The sequence below is a fragment of the Mus pahari genome, chromosome 7 (assembly GCF_900095145.1).
Source record: "Mus pahari chromosome 7, PAHARI_EIJ_v1.1, whole genome shotgun sequence".
NCBI classification, from domain to species: Eukaryota; Metazoa; Chordata; class Mammalia; order Rodentia; family Muridae; genus Mus; species Mus pahari.
In genome coordinates this window covers 28,554,802-28,568,389 of record NC_034596.1, presented here as the reverse complement: position 1 = coordinate 28,568,389, position 13,588 = coordinate 28,554,802, and the positions used below count along the sequence as shown (strand labels likewise).

General features: G+C 48.4%; 1 protein-coding gene across 2 annotated transcripts in view; it reads right to left on the bottom strand.

Moving 5' to 3' along the window:
• The window catches only part of Pxdn (peroxidasin), a 78,396-nt gene extending 68,106 nt beyond the window's left edge, over positions 1-10,290 (bottom strand). For both annotated transcript variants that reach the window (XM_021201599.1, XM_029540780.1), the window contains exon 1: positions 9,982-10,290. In XM_021201599.1, the coding sequence (XP_021057258.1) occupies positions 9,982-10,172 (191 nt within the window). In that variant the 5' untranslated portion in view covers positions 10,173-10,290. The remainder of the gene's footprint in view (positions 1-9,981) is intronic.
• Between the last annotated feature and the right edge of the window lie 3,298 nt (positions 10,291-13,588).

The window sequence follows — 13,588 nt, the reverse complement described above, 5'->3', positions numbered from 1 at the left end:
CACTTTCACACTGTAACATACGCAAACTAATGTTATCTATAGATCCTGGCGATAAGGCTGTGACAAGAGACTGCAGGGACTTCCCCCTGTTACTCCTTCTTCATTCAGTATCTTGGACATACCTACCAGGAACACTGAGAACCAGTCATCAACAGGGCCTGGGGATCAGAGGACAAAAGATCAGGCTTCTTAAATGTAGGCTCTTACCTCTGACCTGTCCAGAAACCGCCGTACAACAGGACCTATCAGAATTCGGAATAAAGACAGCTGTCCAAAGAATTCTGAGAGTCTAGGTGTGATGGCGAGCGTCTGTAACTTGAGACTCAGAAGTCTGAGGCAGGAGGACTACTGAGAATGTAAGCTACTCTGAGCCACGTGTTGAGTTCTAGGCCCTCCCGGACTATACAGAAATAACCCATCTTAAAAAGAAAATCAAGAGTTTAATGAGATACGCAAACCCTCGATTGCTCTAAAAGTCCACTGAATATCAAAGCACCGGAAAAGAAAGCCAACCATGGTAATAAAAATGGAGTCACCCCACAAAAATGCAGGTTCCTCCTCAGTCTCATTACCACAGCTCTGGGACTGTCCCCTCTGCACCTTACTGTCACCCTGTCACAGGCTTGCCTCGATGGGACCTGTGCAGTCCTTAGGAGCCGAGGGATCGATGCTAACAGACTCATCTCTTCTCACCAAAGCTATGACACAGGAGAAAACAGGCGGGACCACATCAAATGCCAAGCAGAACAAAGCCACACAGAAGATTACAGAACCATACTCTAAAAATAACCCAGACAGATACAGAAACTATACACTGAGTATCTTATTTATTTATTTATTTATTTATTTATTTATTTATTTATTTATTTATTTATTTGGTTTTTTGAGACAGAGTTTCTCTGTATAGCCCTGGCTGTCCTGGAACTCACTCTGTAGACCAGGTTGGCCTCAAACTCAGAAATCTGCCTGCCTCTGCCTCTGCCTCCCAAGTGCTGGGATTAAAGGCGTGCGCCACCCCTGTCCGGCGAGTATTTTATAAGTATTGTTTAGGTTTAAAAGAAAGAGAGAGAGACAGAAACAGAGACAGAGAGACAGAGAAAGCAAGAAAGCAATAGTCTGTAAAAGAAATTGGTTATTAAACTTTGTGATTTCACAGAAGCAAATACTGTATGCATTAACAATGACAATGCAAGCCTGAGGGTAAGGTCTGTCGGTGCAGTTTAAGGTCCTAGATGCAATTGCTACCACTGTGTGTATGTATGCAAGAGTGAGTGTGTGCATCTGTGTGCATATTAGTTACTTTCTATTTGCTGTTATAAAACACCATGACCAAACAACCCATGAAAGAGTTGAATTGGGTTCATGGTTCCATGGGTTAGAGTGTCTATGATGGAGGAGGGAAGACAAGGCAACAGGCACTTACTTAGACAGCAGCTGAGAGCTAACATCTTGATCCACAAGCAGGAGGCAGAGAGCATCCTGGGAATGGTAAGGGGCCTTTGAAGCCTTGCCATTTTTCTCCCATCTCCAATAAAGCTCTACCTCCCGATCCTTTCCAAGAAAGTATAGACCAAACATATGAGTCGATAAGGAAGATTCTCGTTTAAACCACAAATCAACTTATCTATCTATCTATCTATCTATCTATCTATCTATCTATCTATCTATCTATCTATCTATCATCTATCTCATCTATCTATCTGTCTATAAACAATGACTTCCAATTACTCAGTAGACTCATGGTCAGAGCAAGTACGTGGACTGGGTGGACGGCTCACTGAGTGAAGTGCTTATCATGCAAGCATGGGGTCCTGAGTTTGAATGTGCAGCAGTAGGGATGCAGTGGATGTCAGTAACTTCAGCAGCACTGGGAGGCTGAGAAAAAAGGATCCCCATAGCTCACTGGCCAGTCAGTCCAGCCAACCAGTGAGCTCAAACTTCAGTGAGAGGCTCTCTTTCAAAAGATATAAGGCAAGCAAGCAAGAAAGATGCTTCATATCAATCTCTGGCCTCTGTGTACATATGCACATAACATATAAAACACACAGATACACACCAACACAACATACTCCACACACACATAACATACATCACACACACAAAGACACACATACATATCACACACACATACATATATAATGTATTGCACACACATAACATATACCACACACATACATAACATACAAAACACAGATACACACATAACATATACCACATATACACACTACATACAACACACAGATAACATACACACAGGCATAATATACACATAAACAAAACATAGATCACACACACAGACATACACAAAGACAAAACATACACATAGAGAGACATAACATTCATGCACACCTATAAAATACACACACACACACACACACACACACACACACTTGTACGAATAGTAGAGTCATGTAGGCAAATGCCAAGGCATACAAGTACATTATAGAACTAGACATATATCATGCCATAATTTTTGAAAACAAACATAACAGGCATACATGTCAATGTACAACAGGCATATAAACAGACATTTGTATGAATGTGAATCTGATCTAATGATAGAATATAAGCTGTCTGTTTTGTTTTATCTGTATTTAAAATATTTTTAATACATAAATGTATTATTTGCAAAAAAACATTTTAAGTACTGTCTAAAAATAAGGTTGGTCAGTGGGTTAGGGGGTTCGTTTCATAACTCCTAGCACAACTTGTAAAGACCGCTGCTCATCCCTCCCCAGCAGGAAAGGCCAGTTTAATAATGTTTGTTTGTTGAACCAAACTCCTCCCCGAGATGACTGCTTCAGAGACCCTAGGGAAGATATTAAGGGGTGGATTTCCTAAGACCTTGCAAGTTTATATGCAGTGTTAGAACTACAGTAGATAAACAGGAAGGGCTGAAGGCCCCCCAGCCAGAGGACAAGAACCTAAGCAGCTTGCAACTTCACATCCTTAGCACACTGTGGCCCAAGATGTATGGTCATACCAGAAGCCAAACTTATTTAGAAATGTAGCTGACTCCTGGTCTCAAGAATCTGATGGTCTGAACCTGAGGATTAAGGATTCCCTGTGTTTCTCTGTTCTGGTCCTTTCCCAGGTCACCCATCATTTTAACAATTACCTGAAAGGTCAAGATAGAAGGCACTGCTCTCATCCCTTGGAGAACTCACACTATGTAAATGGCTGGTCAGTCATCCTGTTATAAGGACTCAAGTAGGGACCAGCACTGAGACCACTGACCCTTTAGCACAGATAACGGTATATCACTCACGAACAGGCCGCTGTGAACCCCCAAGCAGTGCACATCACAGTGCTTCTCATGGGAAGGGGATCTTAAGACCACTCTGATCAATGGTAGTATTTCCTACCTTCCTGTTAGGGGTGAGGGTAAAATTCACTCTAAATCACAGTACATGGAAACATAGGAGAGAACAGTGTTCAGAAACCTTCCACATAGCTCCCTGTCAAGAAGTACACAGAGCAGAAAGTCAGTCAGGGAAAGGGAATCTAAAGACTCCATGGCTGGGGAACATGAGCTGCTTGAAGCCACTTTATAATTACATGTCTGATCCGCTGCCCTGGACTCCCCAAAGCAGGGTGAAACACATGGCCAGAACCCACCAATACAGTGAGCAGAGGTGTGGCTTCACTTAAGAAGACTTAGCATTGTGGGCCATCTCCAACACCACCCCCTTCTCTTATCTCTGTTTACAGCCTTGAGGCTATGAAAGAGACAGGTTCAGGATAGAGAGGAAGACATCCGTGAGTCTGTGAGCTTACACCCAACATGGTGGACGCAAACGAGCCAGATGGTAAACACTTCTAGCTAGTGATATCTTCTCCATTCTGCCTCTGTGGTTAGCAGGCAGCCACAGACAAAATGTGAGCCCCCGTCCTGGCTTGTCCCAAAACCTCAAGCTGTAACAGGCAGGCTACCCACAGGCTGTTGTTGGTAACCCTGGCTTTAAGCAGAACTTCCCACAGGAAGCGGTCCAGCCAAGAACATCTGTGTGGGTAATTCACATGGTCTAATACACCAGGACCCTGTCATTCCTCCTCAGAGTACTTCAGGTTAAATGCTCCAAAGACAAATGGAAGACACCACAGTTGAGTTGTTTCAACATTTTCTCAAAAAAAAAAAAAAAAAAAAAAAAATCTCAGTATGTGAATGTGGTGAACTCAGCAGTTTATTCTGAGCACTCTTCGTTTTGACCACACCTTGCAGCAAAAGAATGTAAAGAAGAAGAAGGAAAAAAAATCTCAAACAAGATGGAGTGACAGGTGAGACTCTCCCATCATAAAGCAACCAAAGATGGATAATATATGGGCAACTATTTTCATGGTATATACCTCCGTCAAAACTAGAGATGAACCTGCAGAGACGCAGAGCAAATCCAGTAAGCATGCAACCAACCCAGCAAACTGCTTGAGAAAGAAGATAATGCCAGGAGTCTGGAGAGACCGAGGCAGCCAAAACCTGCAGGAGAGACCCCAGAAGGAGAGTGAGAAGACTGTAGGGAGCTGCAGAGTGTAGAGCCGAGCCTGGCAGCTCACCTCCACCAGCATGCATGGAAGCACCCACGTGACTCAAAGGCCTCACTCACCCTGGACCAAGGTGAATAGTGTCCATTCGCATCCACCACACAGCGAAGTCATGGGGACCCAAAAGGTTCATAGTAATTGGTCTAAGACAGAACCCTGCTGTCAGTCCTGCCTCCTAAGCCTTGAATAGTGAGATGCACAGGTTGGAGAAGAAGGCATCTGACTTTTAGACTTCCTGTGGTTTGGCTAATCAGTAGAACAAAGCTGGGGTTGACTACAGGACACAATTACCCAGTCCTCAGAAAGGTCAGGTTCATGATATCTAGGTTCTGTTTTAAGACACATTAGGGTGCTGGAGGGAAGCTCAGTTGCTAAAATGCTGGCTGAGCACGCGTGAGGACCTGAGCTCAGATCCCTAGCATCCACGTAAAAAGTTACCCACGGCAGACCAGGCCTGTAAGCCCAGTGCTCAAGAAGCACAGACAGGACTGACTATCCCTGGGGCTTTCTGGACAGCCTATCTAGCTAAATCAATGAGCTCTGGGTTCAGTGAGGGATTCTGCCTCAAGAAAATAAGAGAGAGATTGAGGAAGACATTCAGTATAGACCTCTAGCATCTACCAAAACCACATACAGGCAGACCAATCTGGTGGGGACATCTCAGCTGAGGTTCCCAAAAGCAGTACTTTGTATCAAGTGAACATAAAACTAGCCAGCTTAGAAGGCTAGCTAAATTTAAGGCCTGCCTGCTGTCCAGTCATCAACACCCTCTCTAGTTCCTGCCATACTTCCTTGTCCATGAAGTGAGTTCCTTGGTCTGTAATAATGCTGCGTGTAATGGCAAGGAGGCGGCCTTCAAATTCCTGCCTAGGGTTTCTTCTTGACTTTCTTTAGTAATAGCCTAATGCTCTATAATTGCAAGTCAGATAAACCGCTTCTCACTCAAAAGTTGGTTTTGATCAGGGTATTTGTCCCAGGGCCACAAATAAAATTAGATCTAACATATAGGGTAGGACACGATGGCACAGGGTTCCTGTTTCTCAAAACAAACACCAAGACGAAAAGGCACAAAGTATTAGAATGATCAACTTTGAAATATGTTGAACCATCACCAGCATCATTTCAAGCAACAAGAAAGCATTCCTACAAGATGGTGGTGGGCACACACCTTTGGTCCCAGCACTAGGGAGGCAGAGGTAGATGGATGCCTGTGAGTTCGAGGCCAGCCTGGACTACAGAGCGAGTTCTAGGATACTAGAGAAGATGCCCCTCCCCAAGTATTTCTACATACTTGGTGTGTTAGGTGCATGTGGTGGGTATATGGCATTCAGAATTTAGTAAAGAAAGAGCCCCACCCTGATCCCAAGGGCTCCTGGTTCACAGAGACTAACTAACTAACCTAAGAAAGAGTCATCAGTGTAGTTTAATAAGAATGATCCTTATAGGCTCCAGTATTTGAATCCTTGGCCTCCAATAGGTAGAACTGTTTGGGGCGGTTTAAGAGGTGTGGCCTTGCAAGAAATATGTTTCTGAGTTATGATCCTTGCCTATTTCCAGTTTGTCTTCCTGGCTTTATGTTTGCAGATAAGGATGTGAGCGCCCAGCTTTCTGATTCCGCTACCTTGTCTCCCTGCCGTGATGGATTCGTATCCCTCTGGAACCATGAGCCCAAATAAATTCTTGTATAAACTGCTTCAGTTATGTTGTTTTAGCCACAGCAACGGAAAAGTAACTAAGACAGAGAGTCCTAGCTTCTTAAGCACCACAATAAAGTTAAACTGCTTTAAACTGAATCCATTAAAACAATGATATTTTAAATAAGTAATTCTCTCCAGCACCTCGAAGCCCACAAAACTGTCACTGTAAAAACAAGTGGGTGTCCTGGATATTGTGAAATTCAAGAGGTCTCCCTGAGTGGCACTACAGGCCAGCAGCCTGCAGGCGCCTCTTCGTTTCCTTAATTTCCTGGCTTCTAAGAAAGCTCTAGCTCCAGGCCTCCAGTCCTGACTTCCTAGCTCCAGAACAGCCTTAGCTTACTTTTATCTATTTGCATCTGTTTTCATTTCCCCTTATTGCCAAGTGCCAACGAAAAGGCCAATTTCTCCAACAGGACATGAGAAGAGCATGGTCCGTCAACGGGAACCAGCAATTCATAGTGACTTTCCAACTCCCACACTTGTAGATACACGTCAGGCCTATCGGCTGACGGTGGGCCTCAAATCTGTGTAGAGAACACCTCTTTTCCAGTTTGCCCAACATCTAAAACTTCAGCTACTCCACCCCAATCCCCCAGACTCCTCCTCAGCTTCTGGTCCACATGTTGGAGAACACAGACTGGAGACACGGAGTGGAAGCAAGCTGAGCTCAAACACAGACTGGAGACATGGAGTGGAAGCAAGCTGAGCTCAAACACAGACTGGAGACATGGAGTGGAAGCAAGCTGAGCTCAATCAAAGCTGTTCCAGGAAGGCTCTTCCCACCAAGCCTGCACCACACACAAGCTCCTCTGGAAGGGAACCCAGAGCTCCCAGTTACCACCAATGGAGTCGACTAACAGACAAGGTAGCCAAGTGGTCCATGGGGAGAAAACTATAGGAAGGTGGCTTCATTAGGATCAAACCAAGCTTCCAGTCAGAGCTGCCTGGTCCAGGGCCCCAGGCAGACGGACTCGCTTCACACCATCTCTTAGATGTCAAAACATGCGGCCGAGCAGAGATAGACGGACTAAACCAACATGGCTTCCTCACAGGGGCATCTTCCTCACAAACATCCAAGATCATGCACACAGGCAATATATCCCAGCAGACTGGAACCCTAAAGAGCATCCCAGTGGTCTCGACGTATGACACCTAGACACAGGCCCAACTGAGCCCCGGATGGACACTGAGGGTTCTCCTCTTAGGCCAGTACCCCAAGAACCCAGAACGCACAGCATCTTCACAGGCCTTGGTTGAGCTGTGAACAGTGGAACGAAACATCAAGCTCACACATCTGAGCATCCTTTGGCTCCGAGATCAGGGCCATGAGCTCTCCTGTTGTGACCCTCTTGAAGAGAGCACAGGCTAGGAAACCAGAGCCAAGGGTGTTCCCAGGACATGGTCAGGAGCCAGGGAACTTCCTGTGAAGTTCATACACCCCTGGCAATGCTAGAAACGGAGAGCCTGCTGAACACTACCCCAGGCTCTTCTCCAGTCTTCAGGCAAGGGTGGTCATGCTCCCCAGGGGGAAGGTGACTGAGTCTACATGGGGAGCCTGGAGGAAGCTGCTCTCTCTTTGGCATCTTACTGGGAGATACGGTGCTGGTAAATGACAAACTGTGAACAGCTCTGACACACAGGACAAGTATGCTGGACAAAAAAAAAAAATCCATCTCCATACTTATGGTTCCCTCTTGGTGTCTCTCAGTGTCAGCATTTGAAAGAGAAGTTGAAAGAAAGCAGTGTTTTGTGTGTGACTGCCCCCAAAGCGCCACCCGACGCATACCAGCCTGGACTCAGACACAGATTGAAGCTAACCTTGCATGAGTTCTGTCAAGTGCTTGCCTGGTACACTGGAGTCGGTGATACCAAGTGTTGTTACTAAACCATTCAGGAAACTTCAGACATCCATAAAAGTACAAGGTTTGAATTTCGGCAAACATACCTTCTGGGGAAATCTTTCAAACAGCATCTCTGGTGTTTCTTTGGAAACCTTATACATCCCTTACTGCGTTTAATTTTTTAAATTACTGTTTAAAAAGTTTATTCCTGTATATGTGGGAGGCGAGGAGGGAGGGAGGAAGGGAGGGAGGGAGGGAGGAAGGGAGGGAGGGAGAGAGATTTGGCATACATCTGGAAGTCAGAGGGCAACTTGCAGGAAGGAGTCAGTGGGCCTTAAGAATTGAACTCAGGTTCTCCAGCTTTGCTGCAGACCTCTTTAACCACTAAGCTCGCCCTCCATCCTAACTACATTTTTTATGTGGCACGGTGGCATGCAAAGCAGAGTGGAGGACTCTTGCTGGGTTCTATAGCACTCATGTAAAAATACTGCTGCAGAAAGCAATTAAGGATTGGGAACACACAGTCTGAGAATCTGACTTTGCCCAGATGTGAGAAATGGCTCTAGGGTCCAAGTTTTGGCCATTGAGTCACTACAGAAATTCTCTGTATTTGGAGACATTCCACTCTGGCCCAGTTTAAAAAGTTTATTGCTTTACAGCACACTGTCTGTCCTCTCAGATGCAGCCTTGGCTGACCATCCACATCCTCTGGAATGGAAGCCTTATTTAGCTCTCCTGAGGACTAGGCTAGGCATTCCCACCCCAGACTGGCCTTGCGGCCCGGCCGCACAATCTCCCCCAGAGGAAGTAGGACACCCATGCACTTTCAGAAGTGAGAACACTGACCGCCCGCCCACTCCTTGAATAGTTCCCTCAGATTTTTATAACTTTTGCAGGCATCCTCAGAGATGCCAAAGTCCTCCAGCCCAGCCACAAAAAAAAAGTGAAAACTCTTTTTGGAATGCAGAAGTGCAGCTGCAGGACCCTGAATTACAGTTGGCCCCTAAACGCATGCCTGCCTTCACAGAACCAAATCTCAGAACACAAGGAGGCCTGCAGCCAACTCTGCAGCACTGGGATTCCTTCAGATCTGGGGGCTTTCGGTGAAGGCGGAAAGCACACCTCCAGGTGAACGCCAGGAAGTGGAGGATGTCTGCAAAACGGACCAACTGAGTAGAAACAGCAAGAGGAGTCCCCGAGCTGCCCAGAACTTGGCCACCCGCACGGTGGTGGTGGTGGTGGGGGCTCTCCACGGCACCTGGAACGCCAGGCTTCTTCCAGGCAAAGGAAAAGCTCCTTACAAGGGCTGAGCCCAACAGAGTCCCCAGGACAAACAGCGAACTTGAAGGCTCCAGCGCAGAAGCCGATGGGAGTACACTTGGCGCTGTGGTGCCGCGGGACCCAGAATCTGCAAGAGAGGTTTCCTTGGCGCAGGGGGGTGGGGGTGGGCCTCCTTCCAGAAGGAAGAGAAAAGGGGGCAGGTACACTGATGGAGGAAGAATGGGTCGGAGGAGGGACGACCCAACCCCAGGCCTGCGCTTTAGAGAAGAGAGAGGGAGAGGAACCCCGGGTGGAGAGAAAGTTGAGAAGACACCGGAGGGGAGGCCAGGCGGGGAGGGCTCGAGAGGCGCGCGGGGCTTTCCCTGGCGACTCCCTACCACTTCCCGGTCCAGCGGGAGATTCCGAGTTTGAACAAAGGCGGCTCCCCAGGCCGCGCGCTAAGCGCTCAGGTCCGCCCCTGGCGTCCTGGCCAGGACGGACAAAAGGCCCAGCACACCCTGCGCCGGACACCGGGATACCCCACTTCTCCAAACCAGTACCCCCGTCCCCCAAGCTACCCACGCCCCTCGATCCCCCTGAATCGCACATCCCGCGGACCCCAGCGCCCCCCGGGCCGCACTCACAGGATGGAGGTCTGCGGCGCCACGGCGGGCACGGCCTCCAGCAACAGATGCATGCAGCGCACCGTGGTACGGAAGCACAGGCAGCGGCTTGGACATCCCGACCCTTGCTTCGAGGCGACCACCGCCATGGCCCACCAGGCGAAGCACAGCACGAGCGCCAGCAGGCAGCGGCGCGTGGGGCGCACGGCCATGGCAGACGGCGCGGACAGGAGCTGGCACGCGTGGAGAGCAGCGGAGGAGGCCTCGGCGGGCGCGTCCACCGCCGGCTCCCAACTGAGCCCTCCGGTCCCCGGCCCACGTCCCAGCTGTGCGCGGGGGGCGGGGGGCGCCAGCTGTGCACATGCGCGTGGCTCCGCCCCCTCTCAGCCTCGCAGAGGGCGGGGGCTGGGCAATCACCAGGGCCTTGGTGTCTGAACCTAGCGACCCTTCTAGGAGGTGCCGCAGGGCCTCCTTGGACTGCAGGACCAGTGCACACAGACTCCACTGTGGGGGGTCTCCTAGAGGTGCAGAGGTGTGGTTTGGGACAGAGATTGGATCCCTGATTCTGCTTTTAAAACTGCAGTGCCAAAACAAAGTTACCCCATATCCCTTAATCATCCTTTCTCCCTGTATCCAAGTGTTTTGTTGCTGGTGATAGCTTTTTTTGAATACTTAAAAGTTTTGTTGTGTTTTAGGAAGTGAGCTTTCGCGGCTCTGCCTCTTTTGCCTCCGTGCCCACCACCGTTCCCACACAAAACCATCTATCTCTAGTTTTCCTCATTCCTACTTGAGAAACTGAGGCACAGCCCCCTAGTGCACAGCTTGTAGGAGGAAGGCTATGCTGCAGAAATAGAAGCTCCCTAGGGAGGGATTCCTGAGGTCTCCAACATTCACCGCCAACGAGGAACCCTGCTCATTGTAGCTTCCCTTGTGGGGAAGATGGAGAACACCTGTGGCCACCTCAGATGGAGTTTGCGTGGACAGCGTTAAGACAAGGGAAGCCCTGAGTCTAACAACAGTGTGTACTCTGAAAGATTGAAATGCTGACGCTTCATACAGTTCTCTTGATTCTCCCTGGGCCTCCAGTCTCTCCATTCTTCAGCCAGTAAAGTCCAGGTTAGGCGATACGACCAAGGGAACAGAGTTCTTAAATGTGAGGTTTGGAACTGGAGCCCGGGTGTGAGAGTTGATATTGATTCTCAACTTTATTGGACTGAGCACCTAGGAGAGTATAAAACTCAACTCTGGGGAATTGACAGGAAGTTCCCTAAAAGGAGAAGACCTACTAAGAAGAAGGGTTACACCCATAGGTTGGCAGTGTAATGGGACAGATGGAGAGGAAAGTGCATGGGCCCAGGTGTTCCTTCTGGCTATGTAAAGGGAGCTACCCAGCTCTGCCCGACCTTTCTGGACAGACAGACTGAAATCTCTGAAACTCTGAGCCAACACAGATCTTTCTCTCTTAAGTTTTCCCTCCGGGTTCTGTTACTTTGTTGAAAAGACAAGACGCCAGATGTATCTTGACCTGCAAACGACTGTGTTTCCACTCTGACTTGGGCCTCAGGGATGGGGTCACACTCAGGCACTGTCAGGAGACTTCCGATGCACTGCTGCCAGGCTGTACCGTGGAGGAACTGGAAGTCTGTCGGAGGAGGCTCCAGTTCCTAATCACGGGGATCGCTCCACGGCTGGCACACTTCCAACCATCTGCAGCATGTATTCCAGAGAGAGATCAGGATTCAGGCCTTCCTGCTAAACCGCCAGCGGGCTATCACTTTCCAAGCTACACTCCTGAGAGTAAGAATGGCTCGACCCCAAAGCCTCCTGAGAGGCTGCCCACCCCAGCAGACCTTCCCTGCCTGGAGCTCCTGCAGAAGCAGATCTGAGTTTCCATGAGGGCAGGATTCCCAGGTATGCATTGCAGTGGAGATGAGCACAGGGTAAGATGGCACAGCCAAGCCCGTGTACCGTGAGAGAACCCAGACTCCTATCTGCTGCAGTTAGTACAAGTCACGAGCCTGATAGGCCCCGCCCAGTACAAGACAGCCTCACCTTCACAGGCAGCTACAAATCCAGGGTCCCTAGGCCACCACTCGCATGCCTCACCAACTTGTTAAAAAAATCTTAGTCAAGTGTGTGATACCAGAAACCAAAATATATCTTTCTTCCTTAAAATCTGCACTCCCCCCCCCCTTAACCCTTGTGTAGTCCCCACACTGTGATTGTCCATAGCCTGGAAATTATCCTCACTGCAGGCAGAGCTCACCTCCTGTGTAAGTTCTTACGAGGCGTATCAGTCCAAGTTTCCAGCATCATGCTGGGGCAGTAGACCCACTCCTGACATCTGAAACACTCCCAATCTCTAGCACCCACAGTCACAGCCCCATTTCCAGGTGTCACAAAGTAACGCATTGCTGTCCAGTGCAGCCGCTGTTTCTTAAGCCATCTGTGACGTTTAGTCTTATGTGTCCATTTGGCATCCTCTGACTTTTTAAGGGTAGATGTTCCCCTGCAGGTACTTTGTAGATGAGGTTAAAGTTGACCAGTGGGCTTGGATTAGGGAGATGAATCTCACAGATGTGTTTGATCTTAGTAAATCACCTGAGGTCTCCCAGAGAAGAAATTCTGCTACAAAAGCCCGAGGAGGTGACTTGGTCAGGAAAGCACCTCTTGTACAAGCAGAAGGACCTAAGTGTGGCCCTCAAACGTCCATGTTTAGCCTGATGTAGTGGCAGAGGTCTGTAAGCCCAGACTGTGGGCTTTGGGTGGAATGGAGGGAGACAGGTGGCTCCACGCAATTTGCTGTCCACCTAGTTTAACCAGTCCAACCTCTAGCCTCTACACGCACACATGGGTACAAACCCATAAGCATGCATTATACACAGACACACACAAAAAAATATATAAGAAAGAAATTCTGCGGAGCAATCATTCCTGCCTCAGTTTCTAGCTTCTCACTTTTCCCTAGAGGCCACACTAACCATTTTTTTTAAAACAGTTACATCCATCCATCTACCTATCTTCCATCTACCTGTCTATCACCTGTCTACCACCCATCTACCTGTCTATCACCCACCTACCTGTCTATCATCCACCTACCGTCTATCATTCACCTACCTATCATCTACCTATCTACCATCCATCTACCTGTCTATCACCCGCCTATCTATGTAGTGCTATCTGTACTTCTTTCTGCTCTTTCAGCATTCCCCTCTATCCACCCACTCACCACTCAATTCATTCACCCACCTACTTATCTACCCACCCATTCTTCAATTTACCCCCTCATTTTTTCCTTCCCTTCCTCACTGACCCATCCACCCCACTCAGCCTCCTGTCCACGTATCCAGCCACCTAGCCATCCATCTACCCCCCCCTCCCCTTGCCCCCATTGTTTCTGTGTCACAAGAGGATGACTCAGAGGAAATAGTGGCCAACTTTTCAGCTCTGCACAATGAAGCATGGTGGGGACTCAGAGCCAGGACCGTGACTAAGGAATGAAGGGTTGTGTTTTCCCAGTGAAGTTCTTACACTGGACCCCTTCTCACACTTTTTGATCATCATCTCCTTCGTGTGACCACTGGAGGTTCTTGGGAGTCTAACATCTCCAGACTGACCTTTGGGTGAG